The sequence below is a fragment of the Scardinius erythrophthalmus genome (genome assembly GCF_964197995.2).
Source record: "Scardinius erythrophthalmus genome assembly, chromosome: 18".
Taxonomy (NCBI): domain Eukaryota; kingdom Metazoa; phylum Chordata; class Actinopteri; order Cypriniformes; family Leuciscidae; genus Scardinius; species Scardinius erythrophthalmus.
The window spans coordinates 1,767,425-1,793,197 of NC_138238.1; the positions used below are offsets into that span (position 1 = coordinate 1,767,425).

General features: G+C 38.8%; 1 protein-coding gene across 3 annotated transcripts in view; it reads left to right on the plus strand.

The window, feature by feature from the left end:
- The window catches only part of pald1a (phosphatase domain containing paladin 1a), a 78,919-nt gene that overhangs the window by 39,591 nt on the left and 13,555 nt on the right, over positions 1-25,773 (plus strand). For all 3 annotated transcript variants that reach the window (XM_081392648.1, XM_081392650.1, XM_081392649.1), the window contains exons 13-18: positions 3,016-3,132; positions 3,217-3,396; positions 5,420-5,617; positions 10,285-10,425; positions 11,154-11,225; positions 11,321-11,461. In XM_081392648.1, coding sequence (XP_081248774.1) covers positions 3,016-3,132; positions 3,217-3,396; positions 5,420-5,617; positions 10,285-10,425; positions 11,154-11,225; positions 11,321-11,461 — 849 coding nt within the window. The remainder of the gene's footprint in view (positions 1-3,015; positions 3,133-3,216; positions 3,397-5,419; positions 5,618-10,284; positions 10,426-11,153; positions 11,226-11,320; positions 11,462-25,773) is intronic.

Here is a 25,773-nt window from a genome sequence, read left to right on the forward strand (position 1 = left end):
TATTTTTTCATTTTGTTTACACACAAGATGAAAAAAAAAAACTCAGAGGGATTTCAGGATATATGCTTTCATTACCTAGGAAATCAAAATATACTGTCGAAATCAGTCAATTAAAATGTCACATAAATCAGGCCAGGAATGATTTATTAACAAATCCCTCTGAAAATATCTTCAGAATACTGCTAAGTGTATAACTGGAAAGTGTGGTGTACATAAGCTGAGATGTTTGTACTGGAGAATGACAAAAAACTCATTTTGAGAAAACAGCATTTAAAGATTTAAATAGCTCTAAATGAAGTTTCGTCGTTAGCTTTAAATCCCCCTTTGGACATTCACGATTGGTTACTGATAGAAAGGAAATGCCCATATTTTGGTTACATAGTGTTGTGCAGGAGACTCAGAGCTTCACAACAACACCGGTCATGACACTCTTCAGTGAACAGACGGATCTCTGGAATGCTAACTTCTTGGTAAATTCGGGAGAAACTTACTGTCGCAAGTAAACAAAATGTAATAAAATAAACATCTTAATGTATATTTTCAACGTTTTCTTTATAGCAGCTTGAAAGAACACATATTGAAGGAGTAAACTAGCCCAAAATCTCAAAACTGACCACTGCATGAAAAATCGATTTTTTGCCTGCCGTGTCTCGCCTTAAAGGGTTAGTTCACCCAAAAATGAAAATTCTGTCATTAATGACTCACCCTCATGTCGTTCCAAGCCCGTAAGACCTCCGTTCATCTTCGGAACACAGTTTAAGATATTTTAGATTTTGTCCGAGAGCTTTCTGTTCCTCCATTGAAAGTCAATGGACGGCATACTGTCCATGTCCAGAAAGTCAATACAGACATCATCAAAGTAGTCCATGTGACATCAGTGGCTCAATCTTAAGTTTATAAAGCGACGAGAATACTTTTTGTGCGCAAAAAGTAAATGAAAATAACGACTTTATTCCACTATTCATTTCCTTCTCTCTGAGCCTCGGACTATTTCACGTAGTGTTTTTGTGCAGCGCGTCTATGTTGTACGTCACACGTAGGCTCACTATTGGCCGACGCTGGTCATGTGTGATGCGTGTGATGTACAACACAGACGCGCTATGCAAAAACACTACGTGAACTCACTCGAGGCCTAGAGAGAAGGAAATGAATAGTGGAATAAAGTCGTTATTTTTGTTTACTTTTTGCGCACAAAAAGTATTCTCGTCGCTTTATAAACTTAAGATTGAGCCACTGTAGTCACATGGACTACTTTGATGATGTCTGTATTGACTTTCTGGACATGGACAGTATGCCGTCCATTGACTTTCAATGGAGGAACAGAAAGCTCTCGGACAAAATCTAAAATATCTTAAACTGTGTTCCGAAGATGAACGGAGGTCTTACGGGCTTGGAACGACATGAGGGTGAGTCATTAATGACATAATTTTCATTTTTGGGTGAACTAACCCTTTAAAGAAACATCAATGCATTTCTGAGGTGGCAGATTTAATTGAATAGATTTATGTAAAGAATCGACTATTATTAATATTGCCTATTCCTTTCCGTTTCATGCCGTTGTTTTCAGGCATTTTTGAAGTGCTGTTAAGTGCCATTCCTAATTAAATTAGGCAGCAATTAAGCTAAAAACTGAACATGCTTGTATTGCAGCATTATATTCTGATGCTTTTATGCATATAAACATCATATTCATTACTTGGATGCAACCCAAATATAGACCGCATTTGTTGTGCATGCAAACATAGTCATAGTTAGTGAATAATTATGACTGAATAACCACTTCCTCACATATAAGATCTGAGTGTAGTGTGTGTTGCTTTTACGGTCCTAAAGAGACGTTCTCCTTTAAAATGCTGGTGACTTCCATCTGGAGATTCTCTGCTTTATCTGTGCTTTGTTCTGATAGAGTTTCTCCATTGAGATTAATGTGCGTTTGCTCTGCATGGAAATGACCTTCTCACTTCGCAACGGTAACTAAGGAAAGTGTGACTTGTCGACAGATGAACTGTAACATCGTGACTCTGTCTGGCTTTTCCTTTCTGGGCCTTGGAACCGAGATTTAGCGCTGAATTGAGGAAGTCGATCCTCACGGTCAAACGTCTTACATGATCTTCTTACAAAAGAGGATTCAAAACAGACCTTGAAACATGCAAAATAGGTTTAGGTTTAGTTTTTTTTTTAAATCAAAGATACTTTTAAAACCCTACAAAAAAAAATCCTTTTATGTTTTGCTACATTTTAACCTGTTGTTTTTCTTTTGCCATGAAAATAACGTTAAATGGCATTAAATTACAAACAAATCAGATCATATGAGTGTTGTCTGGAGGTGCTTTACTTTCAGAAAATTTCTTGGATTAAATTGACTCTATATTCTAAAAGTATTAAAGACACTAATTTTCATTAAAACATTTTATTAAGCTAATTCTTGATTAGAAGATTTTGCGCCAGAGAAAATGGAATGTTGGAATTCCACATTTTAAATGTTACATTCACAATGATACAAAGTTTCAACTGAACAGAACTTGATGGATTCTATCCAAAAATTATAAACCTCATAAAATAAAGTTTCTCTTTTTAAAAATCTTAAATTTGAGAATTTTAAAAAGTGAAACTTTATTTCATGAGGTTTATAATTTTTCCTACTGTTTGACATGTTTGTGAATACTGTATAAAACTTTAATAATTTTTCTTAAGATTACTTTGATAACAGGGTTGAATAGTTGTGCTTGATAAATGTCAATGTCATAATTGATTATTTTTACATTAACAGTTATTTTCCTATTTTATTTCAGTCTGTATTCTTTAAAGCTCTATATAAATAAATGTGACTCTGTATTATTATTTGTGTAAAGATTTAACTTAATTGTTCCCTTTTCGTCATCTAATAAACGGGGAAGTTGTGACATCTCAACACTTGCAAACATCATCCTAAAATGACAATTTTTTCTCTCTAAACCTCGACTAAACTAACGGATGATGCATTATTTCTGAAAGGATGCATGTCTTTATGTCTAGGTCGCAGATGAATATTTAGCACCTGACGTTCTGAGCACCATTAAGGAGATGAAAGTGGCTAATTTCCGACGAGTTCCCAAGATGCCGATCTACGGCATGGCTCAGCCGACGTCTGAGGTGAGACTCGTTCGGTCTGAGAAGGGTTTGTGAACGCTTCATTGACAGCATCTCTCACCGCTCTTCTGTCTCGTTCCCCGGCAGGCGACGGGAGCCGTTCTGGCGTATCTGGCGGACGAGAAGAGGAAACACAGCAGTGTTTTATGGGTGAATCTGCAGGATGAACTGGTTCTGGAGGCCAACGGCCAGATCTTCTGTCTGCGAGAGCCCACGCGTGTGGATCAGCACATATGTGTGCTCTCCCCACACACACACGAGATCCAGGTCAGATTTACACTACGTTTTTCTAAATTTCATAATCATTTGTTAACAAACAAGTATTCATTACTTCAATGAGATCATTGTTTCTGCCTTAAATTATTCTCTTTTTGTTAATCTACCCGAGTAAAACTTTCATGTAAAATTGTAATTAGAATGGAAACGCCACTTTTAAGATTCACTGTATTTTCGTTTTAGGTCAAAATTACTTGGGGCACGACTATGATAGCATCAAACTCGCTCTTTTTAAAACACTAAAGAGGCTCGACACAACATGAAACTGTGCTCGAAGTATCTAATTATAACTCTAATTATGCTTTTACACCGAAGTTTGACTCGCGTAGATTAACAAAAAGAGCCTATAGGTTCAATTTTGGCGAGAGTTGCGCTTTAAAGCTGCAGTCCGTAACTTTCTTGGGTTAAAAATTATCCAAAATAAATTGAGCAAGTGTGTAACCAGCCAGTGTTCAACACTCTCTGCTTGCCGTAGCTCGACTCAAACCGGTAAGCTTGTAATAATGTTTTAACTCTAGTGGTACTGGTGGATTTGCACGGGAAATTCGAGCATGTCTTTGTGTCGTTACGTCACATCTGTCCACATAGAGAAGAGTCTCGGCTAGTCGGCTGTGAGTGTGAGGATGCTGGAGATTTATAGCCTTTTCTCACAGAACTGGATATAATTACACTGAGCAATTTGATGGCGGATCCAGAAAGGTTCAAATGACGATCACCAGCTGGAGATTCACCCGCTGTAAAACGCAAAAGACTTCGCACTTCGGAGCGGCTACAGAACAAAAGAGTGAAAACAAGGATAATATCGGAAGGGCATTAAATGTCACGCAATGCTGATGATGTTAACATTAACAATCTGAGAACACAGTATAATTTGCACGGTTTGTTGTGATATGATGAGCGATCGTTAGATTTAATCAGCGTGATTTACTGCAATGCTTTTTCCTCTTAGTTGCTCAGAACAAAAGTGGATGAGACTTGTTCAGATTTTCACATTTTCCAGTGAAAATTCTTATGTTTATCATACTTCCCAAAGTATAATGTGTGATTGCGAATGCCAGGATCCACACCGGCGGCGACTGACAGCCGCACATTCTCCTCAAAACATCGGATTCATCCGCGCCGTGCCGTGCCGAAGCACAACCCACGTAAAGCTGATCATTCCGCGAATAACTGCAATTGCAGATTCCGAACAGAGATGGAGACAAAGAGGAGAAACTACAAACTGCAGCTTTAAATTAATAAATTTTTAGCTAATTGTATATGTACATTTCTGAAATGCATAACTTAGTAAGTTCTCTGATAATGGAGCGCTCTAAATTGTAATGTGGACTCATGCGTTTGAAACGATGTGTATTGTGAAAAGCATATACCAAAAAAGTGAATTGAATTGAATTTAAAGCAATAAGCAACTGGAGGATGTGCATTATCAAACAGTTTCAGTGCTGAGGGATTTTCACCTGCTGGACTTTTATTTCTTTAGATCAGGCATTCGCACTTTTTAGTGTCAGCCAAACCCATTAGATGTAAAATATCTTAAGTTAGTATTTCAATAATGTCATTCAGTTATTCAGCAAAGTATTTTTCATTGTTGTAATAATGATAATTATGTTTTAATTATATAATGAAGACAGAATATATATTCTGTTGTAAATTACAAATAAAAAATTCATATTTTATAATTATAATAGAAATAATTTTATTTTACACTACAGGTTACAATACTAAAATGTATCCCTTAAATTATTCACTTTAAACATTTACAATTTGGCAGACTGTTAGTGAAATGCTGTAAACTGTCCACAAAATGTTGGAAATTATGCAAATGTGTTAAAGTTCCCAAATGAGTTTTCTGTGAACGAGAAGCTCTGAGCGATTATTCACAGCCCAATTTATTTATTAAAATTTTACATTCAATATAATTATTAGCATTTCATCAACTTGCGAAGCCCTGTTTGGGACACACTGAACAGCATCTGTGTGTTTGTGTTCGTGTGTGTGTGTGTGTTTGATGCAGAGACTGGAAACGGCTCTGAAAGAGGAACTTTTGGGAAGTCAGAAATGGCTTGAAGTGACTCTGGAGCAGGAGAAGCAGATGAAGATGTTCAAGAGCTGTTTGACGGTACAGGAGATCTTTAACCATCACAAGAGTTCATACCAGGGCCTGGAGTACAGGCGGATTCCTCTCCCAGAATGCTCTGCTCCGACTGAAGAGGTGAAACACACTTTAAAAGTCAAGTCAAGTCAAGTCAAGTTTATTTATATAGCGCTTTTCACAACACAGGTTGTATCAAAGCAGCTTCACAGTAATAAATTAGAACAATACATCAATGTTTGTTTCTAGTGGAACGTCTACGTTCGGTAATGCTGATCAATAGTATCGTTGATTGATTAATTCAATTAAATATCCCCAAATATCCCCAACTGAGCAAGCCAAAGGCAACAGTGGCAAGGAACCGAAAAACTCCATCAGGTGACCTAATGGAGAAAAAAAAACCTTGGGAGAACCCGGGCTCAGTCGGGGGCCAGTTCTCCTCTGGCGTTTATGAACTAGAGGTCGGATTTAACTGTAGGATTAAAAGTATTATATGAATGCCTGGCTGAAGAGATGCGTCTTTAATCTAGTTTTAAACTGGGAGAGTGAGTCTGAGCAACGAACAGTATCCGGAAGACTATTCCAGAGTTTTGGTGCTAAATGTGAAAATGCTCTCCCTCCTTTGGTGGATCTGGATATCCTAGGTATGACCAAAAGCCTCGAATTTAGTGATCTTAAAGAGCGCGATGGATTATAGGGCGATAGAAGATCGGTTAAATAGACTGGAGCTAAGCCGTTTAGGGCTTTATAAGTCAGTAGCAATACCTTGTAATTAATACGGGACTTTATAGGTAACCAATGTAGGGATGATAAAATCGGTGTTATATGATCATATTTTCTTGATCTAGTTAGAACTCTAGCGGCGGCATTTTGGACTAACTGTAGCTTGTTTATTAAGGATGCAGGACAACCGGCTAATAACGCATTACAGTAATCTAGTCTCGAGGTCATGAATGCATGAACTAACTTTTCTGCGTCAGAAACTGATAGCATATTACGTAGCTTAGCAATGTTTCTAAGGTGGAAAAAGGCTGTTCTTGTAACATATGAAATATGATTTTCAAAAGACAGGTTGCAGTCTAATATAACACCCAGGTCTTTTACTGTAGAGGATGAAGTAACAGGACATCCTACTATGTTAAAGTTGTATTGTGAGAGGTTTTGTGGGTGGTTTTTTGAACCGATAAGTAGTACCTCTGTCTTGTCTGGATTTAATAAAAGAAAATTATGCGTCATCCAATCTTTTATATCTTTAACACACTCTGTCAATTTGGATAATTTAGCGTTTTCATCTGGCCGTGATGAAATATAGATTTGAGTGTCATCAGCATAACAATGGAAACTAATTCCATGTTTCCTTATAATATTTCCAAGTGGCAGCATATATATTGAGAATAATAGAGGGCCTAACACAGATCCCTGCGGCACTCCATAGTTTACTGGAGTTATGATCGATTTTTCTCCGTTTAAATAAACAAAATGGTAGCGGTCAGATAAATACGATCTAAACCAGCTTAATGCTTGTCCTTGAACACCAGTATAATTTTGTAGTCGATCTAAGAGTATTGTATGATCTATAGTATCGAACGCAGCACTAAGATCAAGTAAAACTAATATTGAGATACAGCCTTGGTCAGAAGCTAAAAGTAAATCATTTGTGATTTTAACGAGCGCAGTTTCAGTGCTATGATGCGGCCTGAACCCAGACTGAAACTTTTCATAGGTGTCATTTTCTTGTAAGAAAGAGCCCAGTTGAGCGGACACAACTTTTTCTAGTATTTTAGACATAAAAGGTAGATTTGAAATGGGTCTATAATTTACTAGATTATTCGGATCTAATTGTGGTTTCTTAATGAGAGGTTTTATAACTGCCAATTTAAATGTTCTTGGAACATGACCTAAAGATAAAGACGAGTTAATAATATTGAGGAGAGGCTCTTCCACTACAGGTAACACTTCTTTTAATAGTTTAGTTGGTATGGGATCTAATAAACATGTTGTTGTTTTAGAGGAAATGATAAATTCATTTAACTCTTTTTGTTCTATAGTTGAAAAGCACTGTAATTGTTCTTGCGGCGTGATAATTGAGGCTGAATTATAAGGCGCGATTGAGGATTGAACGTTTACAATTGTGGTTCTGATGTTTTCTATTTTCTCAGTGAAGAACTTCATGAAATCATTACTACTAAACTGTAATGGAATACTTTGTTCAGGAGACATCTGTTTATTTGTTAGTCTCGCCACGGTGTTAAATAAGAACTTAGGATTGTTATGGTTGTTTTCTATTAGTTTGCGTAGATGCTCAGCCCTGGCCGCTTTTAGGGCCTTTTTATAACGTGACATACTGTCTTTCCATGCGATTCTAAAGACCTCTAAGTTGGTTTGTTTCCATTTACGCTCTAAATTACGGGTTTCTCTCTTTAGAACACGCGTAGTACTGTTGTACCATGGTGCTTTACTTTTCTCTCTGACCTTTTTTAATCTAATGGGCGCAACAATATCCAATGATCCAGAGAGAATGGTGCTCATAGTGCTAGTTAATTCCTCAAGTTCATCTGTTTGTTTGGGTTCACTGAGCAGCTGAGACAGATCCGATAAGCTGTTTGAAAAATTATCTATGGTGGATGGAAGGATTGTTCTGCCTAATCGATAACGCGGCGCAGCATGATATATTACAGGAGTACGTAATATGCAAGTTACCATGTAATGGTCAGTGACATCGTCACTTTGTGGAATGATATCTATATCGGTTGGATCGGTTCCATGTGATATAATTAAATCGAGTGTATGATTAAATCGATGAGTCGGTCCGGTAATGTTTTGCTTGACCCCAAAGGAGTTTAATAAATCAGTAAACGCAGCCCCTAACGCATCATTTTGATTATCTACATGGATATTAAAGTCTCCAACAATTAATGCTTTATCGAAGTTAACTAATAGGTCTGAGAGAAAATCTGCAAACTCTTTTAGGAAATCAGCGTAAGGCCCAGGCGGTCTATATACGGTAGCCAAGGCTAGAGATAATAGGGATGTTTTTCTATCATCTAAGAGCGTAACATTTAGTACAAGTACTTCAAATGAAATAAACTTATAACCCGTTTTCTGAGTAACATTGAGAAAATCTCTATAGATTGTTGCAACACCGCCGCCACGACCATTCAGACGGGGCTCATGCTTATAGAAGTATCCAGGAGGAGTAGACTCATTTAAACCGAAATAATCATTTGGTTTAAGCCAGGTTTCAGTAAGGCAAAGTACATCGAAGCTATTATCTGTGACTATTTCATTTACAATAACTGCCTTAGGTGTGAGTGATCTAATGTTTAGAAGACCTAGCTTTAAAAATTGTTTTTGATTACCAATAGCAACATTTTCTGGTTTAATAACAATTAGATTTTTTCTAGATCCTGCAGTAGATTTATGATTTGATCTCACTAAACGAGGAATAGACACAGTTTCTATGCAATGTTCTACACTATTTATATCAGTTAAATTGGTGCAGCAGAGACTATGATTTGGACTTTTGTTTACTAGTCAAAAGGTATTTAACATTTTGGAGATGTTATCTGACAGAAGATCCGATCCGAATCTGTTTGGGTGTAAGCCATCAGCACGGTAAAGCCTAGGACGCTCCCAAAACAGATTCCAATTATTTACAAAGAGAAGTTTCTGCTCATTGCACCATGACATTAACCATTCATTAAGCGCAAATAATCTACTAAACTTTTCATGACCTAGTCGGTACGTGGGAAGCGGTCCTGACACAATAATCGTTATATCAGGCGATGTGCTGCGTACCGTATCGATCAGATTCCTGAAGTCTTTCTTCAAAACTTCCATCTGGCGCAGTCTGATGTGACTGAAAAGCTTAAAGATCTGCTGACATTCATCTTTCTGTTCAGATGCAGTTCTAAAGGCTGATGAGACGACAAAGAGCTTCGGCTCCCTCTAGCGATCATCAGAGTCACTGTAATCTCAAGATTTTACCGGAATATTTCACCCAGAAATGTCATTAACTCGCCCTAATTTTATTTTATTTTATTTTATTTTATTTTATTTTATTTTATTTTATTTTATTTTATTTTATTTTATTTTATTTTATTTTATTTTATTTTATTTTATTTTATTTTATTTTATTTTATTTTATTTTGGTTTTTGTTTTAATGTTTTTATTTATTTATTTATTTTAAAATTATTAACATTATTTAATATTTATTTCATTTTATTTTAATGTTTTGTTTTATTTTATTTTATTTAATGTATTTTATATAAAAAAATGTCTTTAATATTTCTTTAATTTAATTTATTAATTTTTTTTTTTATTTTTTTATTTTTTTTGTGGAACACAGAAACCGTTTGAAGAAACCTGAAAGACTGTCAAGCAAAAGTGACAAAAACTTTCTTGAAGTAGTCCATATGACATACTGTATTAAAGTCATTATACACAGATAAAGATTAAAATATGATTAAATAAGATGCAAAATGAATGCCAGGTTTAATGCCTGACGTCAAATGCGAAGAACACTAGAAAAACTCTTCCAAATTTGTCTTTTTTTGTTCTAAAGAAGAAATAAAGTCATGATGATGAGAAAATGACGATAGAATTGTCATTTATGGGTGAAATGATGCTGTAATAGACTTCAGCGTGAATACTTGCAGTGAAAACAGCTTTATTGCTGTTCATCCTGACAGTTTTGTTATCTTTCTTTTGTGCATTTTCTGAATGTCTTGGTCTGCTTTATCAGTTTTGTTTGGTCACATTGATAATGCTGTGTGTGTGTGTTCAGGGTTTCGACGGGCTGCTGGAGGCGATGAAGGCTCGTCTTGCTGAAGACTCGTCCTCTGCGTTCGTCTTTAACTGCTCGAACGGTAAAGGACGAACGACCACGGCGATGGTGATCGCCGCCCTCACGCTCTGGCACTTCAACGTACGTCTGCTGCTTTTTACAAAAATTAACAAACACTTTTCACTAAACACATTGTTTAATGTTTATAATTTAGTCAATTTTATCCCTTAAAATTCCTCTTTGATCACCCAAACTACATATTTAAAGTTTTTTCCTTGCCTTGAATGTAACTCGACACCCTTGCTTTCATTTTGCACACGCGGATCCATGCATATGCAAATTAGCCCCGCCTCCTCTCACTAGGGTTGCCAACTGTCCTGTATTAGTCAGGACGTCCCGTATATTGGGCCTAATTTATTTGTCCCGTACGTGACCTCCCTTGTCCTGTTTATTGACGGCTACGCTGATCTAACCACTGACTGATACAACAGCAACATGACCCTTGAGAAAGATGATTTATTTTGAACTATGGTTTGTAAAAAAAATGACTTTTTTTGTATGACCTTAAAATTCGTTTTAGAATTAAATTGTTCATAAATAGGTTAAGCAAAAGCAAATGTGTTTATGTCTGAGAACCTTTTAAACGCTTACGAGCCTGAAATGACATATATTGTGTGATACAGTACAAATATTTTGAGTGTCCCTTATTTTCCTGTTAAGAACCACAATTGTCCCGTATTTTTCTTTTCTGAAGTTGGCAACCACTCACTCACAGCAGCTCGGATGACCTGATCCACTCGGTCAGCTTTACTGTAGTGAATGGTAATAATAATAAAGTATATTCATGTATTTTTTTGTTTGTTTGACAGGGTTTTCCAGAGTTCTGCGAGGATGAAATCGTAAGCGTTCCTGATGCCAAATACACAAAGGGCGAGTTTGAGGTGATGCACTTCTTCATAGTTTTGACCTTTTTCATAATAATAATAATAATAATAATAACTGTTTTAGAAGAAAAATAATAATTGTGTGTGTTTAGGTGGTCATGAAGCTGGTGCGTCTGCTCCCTGACGGTCACCGGATGAAGCGTGAGGTGGACATGGCCTTGGACTCGGTCAGTGAGACGATGACGCCACTGCACTATCACCTGCGAGAGATCATCATCTGCACCTACAGACAGGTGAGGGTTCAAATCATCATCTGCACCTACAGACAGGTGAGGGATCAGATCAGACAGGTGAGGGTTCAGATCAGACAGGTGAGGGCTCAGACCAGACAGGTGAGGGTTCAGATCAGACAGGTGAGGGCTCAGACCAGACAGGCGAGGGTTCAGATCAGACAGGTGAGGGCGAGGGCTCAGATAAGGCAGGTGAGGGTTCAGATCAGACAGGTGAAGGGTGAGGGTTCAGATCAGACAGGTGAGGGTTCAGATCAGACAGGTGAGGGTGAGGGCTCAGATTAGACAGGTGAGGGCTCAGATTAGACAGGTGAGGGCTCAGATCAGGCAGGTGAGGGTTCAGATCAGGCAGGTGAGGGTTCAGATCAGACAGGTGAGGGTTCAGATCAGGCAGGTGAGGGTTCAGATCAGGCAGGTGAGGTTTCAGATCAGACAGGTGAGGGTGAGGGCTCAGATCAGACAGGTGAGGGCTCAGATCAGGCAGGTGAGGGTTCAGATCAGACAGGTGAGGGTTCAGATCAGGCAGGTGAGGGTTCAGATCAGACAGGTGAGGGTGAGGGCTCAGATCAGGCAGGTGAGGGTTCAGATCAGACAGGTGAGGGTTCAGATCAGGCAGGTGAGGGTTCAGATCAGACAGGTGAGGGCTCAGATCAGACAGGTGAGGGTTCAGATCAGGCAGGTGAGGGCTCAGATCAGACAGGTGAGGGTGAGGGCTCAGATCAGGCAGGTGAGGGCTCAGATCAGACAGGTGAGGGTGAGGGCTCAGCTCAGGCAGGTGAGGGTTCAGATCAGGCAGGTGAGGGCTCAGAGCAGACAGGTGAGGGTTCAGATCAGGCAGGTGAGGGCTCAGAGCAGACAGGTGAGGGTTCAGATCAGGCAGGTGAGGGTTCAGATCAGGCAGGTGAGGGTTCAGATCAGACAGGTGAGGGCTCAGATCAGACAGGTGAGGGTGAGGGTTCAGATCAGACAGGTGAGGGTGAGGGTTCAGATCAGACAGGTGAGGGCTCAGATCAGACAGGTGAGGGTGAGGGTTCAGATCAGACAGGTGAGGGCTCAGATCAGACAGGTGAGGGCTCAGATCAGGCAGGTGAGGGTTCAGATCAGACAGGTGAGGGTTCAGATCAGGCAGGTGAGGGTTCAGATCAGGCAGGTGAGGGCTCAGATCAGACAGGTGAGGGTTCAGATCAGACAGGTGAGGGCTCAGATCAGACAGGTGAGGGTTCAGATCAGGCAGGTGAGGGCTCAGATCAGACAGGTGAGGGTGAGGGCTCAGATCAGGCAGGTGAGGGCTCAGATCAGACAGGTGAGGGTGAGGGCTCAGATCAGGCAGGTGAGGGTTCAGATCAGGCAGGTGAGGGTTCAGATCAGACAGGTGAGGGTTCAGATCAGACAGGTGAGGGTGAGGGTTCAGATCAGACAGGTGAGGGTTCAGATCAGACAGGTGAGGGCTCAGATCAGACAGGTGAGGGTTCAGATCAGACAGGTGAGGGTGAGGGCTCAGAGCAGACAGGTGAGGGTTCAGATCAGGCAGGTGAGGGTGAGGGCTCAGATCAGACAGGTGAGGGCTCAGATCAGACAGGTGAGGGCTCAGAGCAGACAGGTGAGGGCTCAGAGCAGACAGGTGAGGGCTCAGATAAGGCAGGTGAGGGTTCAGAGCAGACAGGTGAGGATGAGGGCTCAGATCAGACAGGTGAGGGTTCAGATCAGGCAGGTGAGGGTTCAGATCAGGCAGGTGAGGGTTCAGATCAGGCAGGTGAGGGTTCAGATCAGGCAGGTGAGGGTTCAGATCAGGCAGGTGAGGGTTCAGATCAGGCAGGTGAGGGTTCAGATCAGGCAGGTGAGGGTTCAGATCAGGCAGGTGAGGGTTCAGATCAGGCAGGTGAGGGTGAGGGCTCAGATCAGGCAGGTAAGGGTTCAGATCAGACAGGTGAGGGTTCAGATCAGACAGGTGAGGGTTCAGATCAGACAGGTGAGGGTGAGGGTTCAGATCAGACAGGTGAGGGTTCAGATCAGACAGGTGAGGGCTCAGATCAGACAGGTGAGGGCTCAGATCAGACAGGTGAGGGCTCAGATCAGACAGGTGAGGGTGAGGGTTCAGATCAGACAGGTGAGGGCTCAGATCAGACAGGTGAGGGTTCAGATCAGGCAGGTGAGGGTTCAGATCAGGCAGGTGAGGGCTCAGATCAGACAGGTGAGGGTGAGGGTTCAGATCAGACAGGTGAGGGTTCAGATCAGACAGGTGAGGGCTCAGATCAGACAGGTGAGGGCTCAGATCAGACAGGTGAGGGTTCAGAGATTCTGTCCTTGTGTTTTGTCCCAGTCTCCACCCAAAAACAGCAGGAGCTTTCTTGAAAAAACATCTGATTTGCTGGTTCAAAGTGTGTACTGGGTACCGGCTTAATACTGTGAGCGCAGAAGAAGAAATAGTTTTTCGTTGTGAGGTTCATGACATCATATCATTTAATTTTTATTTATTTATTTATTATCATATTTTATTTATTTATTAGTTTTAATTATATTATTTGAAATAAAATAAATCAAAATATTTAATTTTATTTTATTTTAAATGCTCTACAATGTATTTTAGTTTTGTTTTTTGTTTTTTATTTATTATAGTATAGTATCAAATATATCAACTAAACATCAGTTCTAAAATCATTTTATTTTATTCTTTAAATAAAACAAAACCAAATATTTCATTTCATTTTAATTTAAATTTAATTTTTTGTATTATTTATTGATCATAGTTTTTTATTTTAGATAAAATAAATAAACTAAAAATCTTCTAAATATGTTCAAAATTGTATTTTAATTGTTATTTAGTTTAATTTATCTATTATGGTTTTATTTTATTTTGATCTTTATTTTACTATAAATATGTGCACTAAATTTGTTATTGTATTTAATTGAAGCTGTAAAGCAGCAGCATAAACTGCTTCTCACACATGTTCATCCTTCAGTAGTGTTTAATATCACCTATCATGAATTTTGGTTAATGAGTTTTCATTTGTGTCTCATGTTTTGATCACTACATCATTCCCAGACGTTGCATGGCTTCACTATTATTCTTACATGTAGATTTAATGACGTGTCCGAACTCTTGTGTCGTCTCTGAGTGTCCTGTAGAGGGCAGTCTCTTCACTCCATAAATACATTTAGACAATAACCCCATAATCAGACACTAATCAACTTCAGTCTCCATTTATATAAGCAGCATACATGTCAAGAGTCTCCTTGATTTCCTTAGAAGGATTCTGGGAAAAACCCTCTAATGTTAGTTTGAAGGAGTTTTATCCAAACTTTTCCACGTGCATTAAGATCTGCAGCCAGCTGTGAAACCCTAATGACTGACAGATGCGCGTGACGCGTTTGTGAAGAGGAGGGGTTGGTGTGTGTGTGTGTGTGTGTGTGTGTTTGTTTGTGTAATTGTGTTTGTGGGTCAGGTCCGTCGCAGGTTCGAGTGTCGGCTCTTATGTAAAGCTCGAGGGGCGACTCGCTCATCAATGCAGGTTTGTGCAGCGAAAGCCACTTCATCTGCTCTCAATGGATCACATTGTCCCGAGCTCGTTTTTTTTCTTCCCCTTCTCCGTTCAGTCATTACAGTAACTGAACTGCAGCTCGGCTTCCTAAAGCGGCCCGTCTCAGATCCCGCAGGAGAGACCAGGGATTTGTTTTTCCCGTGTGGAAACCCGAACACTAATCCCTCTCTTCTGTCGTGTCATTCTTTCACTTTCGCTCAGCTCCTGGTTTAGATAACCGCGTCGCTGACGGAGAGCGATTTGTGCGATTCGTAACACATTCAACAAAATATTTAGGCCTAAGGTTAAGATGCATGCAATTTCCATCCGTATGCATTACAAAGTTTTAACATGAGCGGTTACACTTTATTTTAAGGTGTCATTGTTACAGTGTAATTATATATTGAAGTACTGAGTAATATTAAGCAACTACATGTACTTACTGTAGGGTTAGGGTAGGATTAGGATTTGGTTGAGGGTTAGTTGCATGTAATTATGCATAATTTACTATGGTAAGTAAATGTAATATGTAACAAGGACACTGTAAAATAAAGTGTTGCCACTAATAAACTTCATGCATGCATAAATTAAATGCAACTGTAATAATACTAATAAACTGAATGCATTTTAAATGCACATTAAGCAGGCGTATATATTTACTATCAATAAATTCATGCATTTTAAAATATGATTGTTTAAATGGATGCAAATAGTTAATAATGGCATGATTTTTGAGTGCAGAAAGCGTACCGGTTTCATTTACATTTATGCATCACGTTAAGTTTATTAGTCTGTTTATGAAAGGAGAATTTAAATGCAATTCAAAAAGATTGTGAACGATTCACTTTTTTATTGACCTGGAAATGTTAAATCCTTTCCTTTTTTTCTTCCTCTCAATATTTCGTTACACTATGTCACAATGCGTAAGAAAGTGTCTGTCGTTACTTCCGTCGCAACTCTTTATCAGGACAAACTTTGAAAGCCTTGTTTTGTAAGATGGACCCAGGAAAACATTTATAGAGTTTTAATGAGCTGAATTTGATCAAATGTTTGCGTATTATTCGTGACATGCAGTAGCCTTTCAATCTAATATGGCAATAAACTCAAATACAAACAAAATGTTCACCTTTTTCAGAACCCGCCCCTAAATGGCATGCAAGAACTGTGATCGGTCGCTTTATATGTCAATCAGTGTGTGAAACTATTCAGATATTTTCAGTTTATCTCCTATATCTGCTGTTGAGCGTCCCTGCTTTCGTTGTTTTTGATAAGTTGTCTGGTCGACCGTTCATCATCTGATAAGAAACGTGTTGCGATCACATGCTCCTGTCCATCCAAACTCCCACAATGCACCACTGACATCAGCAACCCATCCGTGAAACCCTTGATTTGATTTATTTGATCTCAGTGCAAACGTTCAGACAGGTTTGACAAGTACGTCACAAATGAGTCTATTAATTTCACTGTCACTGTTTCACATCACGTCCGTCTGTATAATGTGTGTCGAAGCTTGTCTGGTGAATTACAGCTCTCGTCTGTCTGAAACCCGACAGAAACGCTTATTATTAAAGTTTCTTTCTAAAAAAAAAAATATTTCTATTGTAAGATAGACCAAGGAAACCTTTTACAGTTCAGGAATATTTGAGAGTTTTCATGTTTTTGACCGGCTAATGTTTCATCAAAATTATATGTTTTATTAACTTTTTTTATTTTTCGATAATCTAGTGATGCACGTCAGTTGTGATTGGTCGCTTTATTCTATATGTCAATCAGTGGGTCATTTTGCGCAAAAAAAAAGCTGGATTCGTGAGATTAATATTCATTCAGCTGTCAATGTGTAAAGTTATTCAGATGTTTCTAAATACTGTTAGTTGACTAGTATATCTGCACTAGAGCTGTTGAGCGTCAGCATTTATCACAATAGTTTTGAAGAAAAGATCCTTCTCTACTTACATTTCATCCCAACATTAATGTCACGACACAAACTTTGAAATACTGATGCATTAAGATCTTATTGACACACTCGACATTACAAAAAAATTGATTGGTAAAGTTCTAATAGTTTGAATTGAAAGTCTCTTTTGTTGTGTGCATATTGCCTGATCCTGGTTTCAGGTTTCTGTCCAACACCGGAGCCAAATCATATAGTGAGGCGAAGCCGGAAAAAAACCCAGCAGCCAATGAAATATTCCAGTAAAAAGTGAAGGAAATGTAAATCAGTGCCTAAAGAAAGGCCCTCATGGTTTGGACGGCGGTGTGGAAAAATATTTGCAGAAAGAAGAGAATGTTGAGAGCGGCTTTTGAGAGGAAAGGTAGTCGACGTCACCGAGAGGGAGGGATGGAGCGGATCCAGACGGGAGGAATCTGGGGGAGACCACCACACAAAAAGATCCTGACGGAAAACGTTTGTGTGTGTGTGTGTGTGTGTGTGGAGGGATGAGCGACGGCAGCCAAAATCATTTGACTAGAACAATTAAAACCATCCGTCTACATGCACACATGCCCAGTGAGAGCACGGCTGCTAACCAGCTCGGGTTTGTTCTGCTGCTTTTGTTGCAAAACCTCATCGCCATCAGTCACAGAAACCTGACGCTGCTTTTTAAAATTACGATTTTCAGGACTGTGGAAGTCGTGGTTAATCTACATCATAAGTTACCAAGGCTTAAAACTAACTTTTTGCCACCGATTTTTTTTTTTTGGTGCAAAAACAGACGCCAAAATTTTAGTTGCCATTTAAAAATTCACAATTCTGTATTCCAGTTTGAATACCACAGATACAATTTCTAGTCATATATTTAAAACACTATTAAAGACAAGTGAACAGTTAGTAATAAAATAAGAACAAATAATCAAAATCAGCTGGAATATTAGGCTGCTGTCACTTTAAGAGTGAATGATCTAATATATTGATACTGTTACTCCTTCATTTACTTTCCCGACTGTTTATGTTCACTTAAGACATGACCGGCTATATTTACAGGAATACTCCCTATTTTTACACATAATTTTGTGTGAGTATGTCTGCTCTAGTGCAAGAAGACGTGAAAAAGTTGTCACGTCGTCTTGTGCTTGAATATTTAAATTAGCAAGGCTTAGATTTTCGTGATGATGCCGTCAATTAATTCATGCATTGTTAGGATTCATAAAAATGATCGAACATATGTAACAACGTAACTAATTTGCATAATGCCAGCCTGTGGTCTTGATTGGCTGAACAGCGTCTCTTAGCTCCGCCCTCAAACACTGTAGTGTATCTGAGACTGGAAGAGTTTGGTTCGTGTTGTTCGTGTGGAGAAGACGCTGTTTTCTGAGATTGATATGGTAAAACCCACGCCATCGTCACTGTTCGTATCACTTTCTGACCAATCAGAGCAGAGCAGCTTTCAGAGAGGCGGAGCTTAGAGAGACTGAATCCTTGATGGAAGTGTTTCAGACATTGAGAGAAAAGCGCTGACGCTGCAGTGTGTATTTTGAGAAAATTTAAATGTTTTTTGACTTTGTATGAATATAAACATATTATAGGAGAGTCCACAAAATTAGAAGCCTTTTTTATAGCATAATATGGGCACTTTAACACTGAGTCATAGCCCATCCCGTGTGACTGTTTGTTGTCGTATCATTTTCCGTCTGTGTTCATATGTCAAATGTCATGAGTTCTGGACTGATGTTGAATGGCAGGAATGGCACAGAAACAAAGCACTGTGGGATACCGTCCGCTGGAGAGCATCAGAGAGAGAGAGAGAGAGACACACAGACAGACAGAGAGAGAGAGAGAGAGACACACACACAGACAGACAGAGAGAGAGAGAGAGAGAGAGAGAGAAAAGTCAACATTTCTCCTCTCAGACGCTGCTAATATTGACTTTGGCTGTGTTGAGCTCGGACCTGAGCAGGTGCAGACGAGCGTCAGGTGCTCTGCAACACTGCAAAAACATGAATAGGTTTGTGTTGTAAATAGTTTTGAAATTCACCCCATGTTCACGTGTGCTATTGCGATGGAATGAAACTAAAACAATAAAAATATACAGTCAAACCAAAAATTATTCAGACACCAGATATCATTTTTTATGTTATTTCACTAGTGTGTGCAGGACACTATAGTTCATTTATAAGTGAGGAGAGCAAAATAAAGTAAACTGAGACATATTATACCCACAAATTCTTCATACAGAGACTACCAGTAAATTTTGGGACCAAAAATGATTGGGACACTTTGAGCTGATCATGTTTTGCTGAAGTGTTTTTTCTTTATTTGCTAATGCTCTTTTTACACACAGACTGAACAAAATGAAGCATTGCTTGGTGATTGGTTGAGCTAAACTGGTATTATCTAATTGTGTAGTTAAATTTAACAGCTGACAGATATTCAACATAATTCATGTGTGAGACAGTGCAAGTGTCTTTAGAGTTCTTGTCATATTTTATTACCATTTTCTAAACTATAGCGAATAAACTGTGATAATGTGAGAAATGTTGAAGGTGTCTAAATAAATTTAGGTTTAAAAGTTGTTTATTTTAATAGTTTTATCCCACATTAGGGCATGTGCTGCATTGCAGGATTGACTCCTGATGTGTTTTCTCTGGATGGAGTCGGTCTGAATGAAACTCGTGTGACCTTTGATCGTGAGAGAGATCGGGGTGTTGAGCACGCACCATATTTTATGGTGTATTGTTCAGGATGTCCCACAGCTTGCAATGACACTAATGCGAGTGAAGCGGTGGTTTTTATCACCCTCAGTCTGATGGATTTGCCCCTTTGCTCTCATCGACAGCATTTCTCCGTCTCTCTGTAGTCTGACTGCGCTACACGTTAAAGGACCACACAGACTTTTTGGGACTTTAGCTTATTCCCCGTATCCCCCAGAGTTAGATAAGTCCATACACACCCTTCTCATCTCCGTGCGTGCCGTAACTCTGTCTGACGCACCCACCGCTAGCCTAGCTTAGCACAAAGACTGGAGGTAAATGGCTCCAGCTAGCATACTGCTCCCAATGAGTGACAAAATAACACCAACATTGTCCTATTTACATGTTGTGATCTGTATAGTCACTGTATAGATCATAACAAGGTCACATGACACACAGCCATCTTCTAACCGTACACATACTGGGAACTATATTCTCAGAAGGCGAAGCACTGCTCCTTCTGCAGAGTGATTGGCAGCGCCTGAGAAGCCCGTGGTGAGAGCTCAGAGTAAATCACTCCGCTCAAGTAGCAGTGCTTCACCCATTTCATGCTAAACTGTGTAAAGATTTGAATGCATCCTTAAAAATAACTAATGCAACATTATTGATTGTGCTTAAAAAAGATTTTTATTGTTCATGTATTCTGTTATTTTAAGGTATTACTAAGGCTTTATTCAAAACACAATGCATATTTACACAAATCACTCCGCAGAAATAGCAGTGCTTCACCTTCTGAGAATGTAGTTCCCAGTAAATATAACTAAAATTATACATAAATATATCTATAAATGATTTTGAATTCATTGCATTTGAAAGCCGCTGAGAACGGAGTAAACATGCTGAATTTGTTTTGGAATTTTCTTGGCTTTACTACGTAAATGTCATCACAGAAGTCTGAATGGAAATGATTTGCTCTGTCTGTTTTGTTTGGACAGAAATCCTTAAGCGCGAATTAATATTTGAGCATCATGCAGAGTCACTGAAGAGAGTCCACAGAAAACAGCTCGTGAAATGATTGAAGGACGACAGAAAACAGTGGAGATGAAGTGTCTGTGTCTCTAGGTGTCCTTGTGCTCCAGACTGTATGTGTGTGTCTGTGTACATGCATGATATGTGTGTGTGTTTGTCTGTATGCATGCATGCCTGCTCTGTGTGTGTGTTTGTCTGTATGCATGCATGCCTGCTCTGTGTGTGTCTGTCTGTCTGCATGTATGCATGCTCTCTCTGTGTGTGTGTGTGTGTGTGTGTGTGTGTGTGTGTGTGTGTGTGTATGCATGCATGATGTTTGTGTGTCTGTGTGCATGCATGCTGTGTGTGTGTCTGCCTGTATGCATGCAATCATGTTATATGTGTGTGTCTATGCATGCATGAGGGTTTGTATGTGTGTATGCTTGCTTGTGGTGTGTGTGTGTAAATGAGTGTTTCTAAGTCTGTGTGCATGGATGAAATGTGTGTGTGTCTGCATACATGTGGTGTGTGTCTGTTCTTGCACGCATGCTGTGTCTGTCTGTCTGTATGCATACATGATGTGTGTGTGTGTGTGTGTGTGTGTGTGTGTGTGTGTGTGTGTGTGTGTGTGTGTGTGTGTGCGTGCATGCTGTGTGTGTAAGCCATTAGGCCGGCACAGAGCGCTGATTGTGTGCTGTAGTTGTGTCTCTCTCTCAATGGTTTCTGGCTGTCTGTTTGCGTCACGTTTGTATTTGTGGCTGGAAAATCCGTGTGGAGGTGCTCTGGAGTCTGCTAAAGTCATTAAGAAATATCACACACACACACATTCAGGTCCTCCTCTACGGAAAGAGAGAGGGTCCAAACAGCTGACACATGATTGTGATTTACGTGCTGCTGTTTGGCCCATGTTCACAGCGCTGTGATTTAAAGAGAGCAGCCCGCACACGCTCACACTTCCACAGCTCTGAAGAGTTCGTACAGAAGATCTGTCTTATAATCCTAGAGTTCAGCTGACACAGAAAGCATTTTAACTCCACATTTTATATGCATAAATGCATATAATTTAACTCTATGGTTAACACATGGCTTTTTGCCCAGGGTAAAGCAAGGAAAACTTCACCTTACATCACATTTAGATAAACAAGGTGACGTAATGGATGGCTCTCATTTCTTCATGGAGGTGAAAAAAAAAAAGTTCTATATGAGCCGCAGGATTTCTGGAATATGCAAAAGAAAAAGACATAAACTCCAGTCAGTGTACAGTATCATTCAATCCGAAGTTCAAAACAGGACATACTTCATCTTTAAAGCTTCATATACAGTCAAAACAGAAATTATTCAGACACCAGATATCATTTTTGATATTGTTTCACTAGTGTGTGCAGGACACTATAGTTCATTTATAAGTGAGGAGAGCAAAATAAAGTAAACTGTGACATATTATACCCGAAAATTCTTCATACAGAGACTACCAGTAAAAATTATACAAATTTGGGAGCAAAAATGATTCAGACACTTTGAGCTGATCATGTTTTGTTTTGTCTTTAATTGCTAATGCTCTTTTTACACACACACTGAACACAATGAAGCATTGCTTGGTGATTGGTTGAGCTAAACTGGTATTATCTAATTGTGTAGTTAAATTTAACAGCTGACAGATATTCAACATAATTCATGTGTGAGACAGTCTAACAGAAGGACGGACAAAACCAGTCAAATATCAGCTGAGTTCATAACTCTGAGTTCTGCTCATATTTTACTACCATTTTCTAAACTATAGTGAATAAACTGAGATAATGTGAGAAATGTGTCTAATAGTGTCTAAATAAATGTTGGTTTGGCTGTAGATGGCTCTTCTCCTTCTCCTTCTCCTTGAACCCAGAGTTTAGTTTTGTCTTGAACATGGTGCTTGAATCCAGCGTCTTCAATGCAGGCAATAAGAGAGCACAATAGAGAATTCACTGAATCGGGACCTTCGACGATGTTGTAATTGGTAGCATATGTCCATCCGAACCCCGTCGAACTCTGTTGTTTTGATGGAAGCTGTAGTTTGTGAGTCTATTATCGAACACACGACCAAACCAGATGTGTGGTGTGTTTACGGATTCTGTTCTTGGAGAAATCAATCTCACTAACAATCCCGATCCAAATCATCCCTGCGGACAAAGAAAGCTCCGTTTGTTCATGAGAGGTCATGTGGCTAATAACACCTTTCATGGCCGAGGCTTCCCATCAGGCCCGTCACCATGGTTTGTGTGCTGATAATTGGCTTCTTTTCGACTTGTTAATGTCCCTGAGCATCAATAAAAAGCCCATTTCACATCACAAACACACAGTTTCCACATTTCACATCACAAACACACAGTTTCCACATTTCACATCACAAACACACAGTTTCCACATTTCACATCACAAACACACAGTTTCCACATTTCACATCACAAACACACAGTTTCCACATTTCACATCACAAACACACAGTTTCCACATTTCACATCACAAACACACAGTTTCCACATTACAGCCTCTGGTTTGTTCGGTCTCGTTGTTCTGATGCGTGTTGAGTGTCGTTACTGTCCTCAGACTCTGAACATCGGACTGTTATTAAGAGTTGCATTAAATTGATCAAAAGTGACAGGAAAGACGTTTATAATGTTACACAAGATTCTATTTCAAATAAATGCTGTTCTTTTGAACTTTCTATTCATCAAAGAATCCTGACAAATAGAATGTATCACAGTTTCCACAAAAATAGTATTTGATAATATTCATAAATGTTTCTCGAGCATCAAATCCTCATATTATACTGATTTCTGAAGGATCATGTGACACTGATGACTGGAGTAATGATGCTGAACATTCAGCTTTGATCACAGGAATAAATTACACTTTACTGTATATTCACATAGGAAATCGATACTTTAAATGACAATAATATTTCACTATTTTTATTGTATTTCTGATCAAATAAATGCAGCAGAAGAGACTCTTTCAAAAGCATTAAACAATCTGACCGACCCCAAACTTTGAACACATCTTAGACACTTTGATTTACTTGAGTTGAAGCCGGCGAATCTGTTACAGAAGCTCTGCGTTGATCTTTCATTTCTATCCGGAAATACTGTCTGACTGACTCCGAGTCGCTTCCCGTCCGGATTATCAGCATTCCAGCCCATGAAATTTCAGTTTTGAACGATTGGATTGATTTTTCTGGCTGTTGTGACTGTGAGCTGGAGTGGAAATGTATAAATCATGACATAATCGTGCTGTATTTTTCTCCGCGGGCTGGGATTCAGTGAGGTAACTGGGAAAGTGCTATTAAAATGTTCATCATCTCTTCTTCCAGTTAATGCGCCAGATCTCCGTGCACATTTTTCTTTCTGGAATGGAAGGAATGTGTTTCCCGCCACGTGCAGCGGCGCTTTCTCTCTCTCTGTGTGTGTGTGTGTGTGTGTGTGTGTGTGTGTGTGTCACATGTGCCATAGTTGCTTAGTATTATTATATTCGGATGATTTATGTGTATGTGGCTACAAATCTAATTTCATGCATCTAAGAAATAAATGTTGAAGATCTTTAAAAACGAATTTAGTCATGCGTGTTCAGATGTTTGGGTAAGTCTGTATGCAAACGCATGCATGCTCATGTTTGTGCATGTATGAGTCTCTGTGCATGTTCATGCTTATGAATACCGGCCTGACTAAAGAGCTGAACTGCGTCTCTGTTTATCTTTCTCGTCTGTTCGTGAATGTTCATATGCACTTATATCTCATGTTATTGTGTGCTGGATGATGAATGACACGCATATATAAGCTCTTTTAAAAGAATATTTCACCCAAAAATCATTTACCGACCATCATGCATGGACATTCTTCTTAACATCTACACCTTTTGTTTTGAATAAAATCAGATAAAAAGGCGTGTAGTTTTGGGATGACCTGAGGGAGTGTAAAAGATGACAGAAGAGGCATCTTTGGGGGAATAATGCCGTTCGGAGGGAGTCTGGGATCTGGAGTGCATTTTCTCACCCTGTCGGAAGGAATGTGGGAATTTTGCTTCATGCAAGCGTCTTTATAGAGGAAGAATATTTTGAGAGGGTGGACACACATATCAGTGAACAAAAGCAGCACACAGCAGCCGTGTGTGTGTGTGTGTGTGTGTGTGTGTGTCTGTTGATTTTTTGTTTGTTTTTATTTACACTGTCTTGAGGTATGAACATCTGTGTGTGTGTGTGTGTGTGTGTGTGTGTGTGTGTGTGTGTGTGTGTGTGTGTGTGTGGAGACTCTATTCTTTACATATGTCTTCCAGGCGTTAGTCCTATCATGATCCAGACAGTGTGTGTGTGTGTGTGTGTGTGTGTGTGTGTGTGTGTGTGTGAGGCTCCCGTCCCCTCAGTATTCACAGGCTCCTGGGAGTGCAGGGCACAGCTGGTAGTGATGGTGCAGGAATGAACTCACACATCGAAATGAAGACGTATCATAGACTTTGGTTTTTATGTTAGGCAAGCACTGTAGACTAACGTAAACCCAGGGTCGTCAAAGACATTTTATGTAGAGGGCACTTTTTTATGGGCTGATTTTAATTTAATTAAATTTTTCTATTTTTATTTTATTATTTTATTTCATATTTTTTGCAATTTTATAATAAATTATTATGTTTCATTTTATTTTGAATAATTGCATTTTATTGTATTTAATCTAATTTACATTTTATTTTATTGCATTTCTTTAATATTTTTTATTTTATTGCATTTTATTTCTATGCAAAGCCAAGTATAATGTCCATTTAAAGCTAATTATGGTGACTGTTTTTTTCTTATTTAATTGCATTTTATAGTTTTCAAATTTTATTTTATTGCATTTTATTTATTTGTAATTTTGTGAAATTATTTTATTGAATTTTATCTTTATTTTTATTTCTTTTGTATTGTATTTTTATTGCATTTTATTGTTTTGAAAAGCTAATTATAATGAACATTTAAAGCCAGTTATAATGATCATAGACTAATGTAAACCCTGAGATGTCAAACTCATTTTTTGTTGAAGGCACTTTTTATAGCCAGGTTTTTTTAATTATTATTAATGGATGGCCACGAAGTGAGGTTTTGTCAGATTTAGCTCATTTCTAGTTTTTTTTTTTTATCAATTTTTTTTTGTCTTTTTTTTA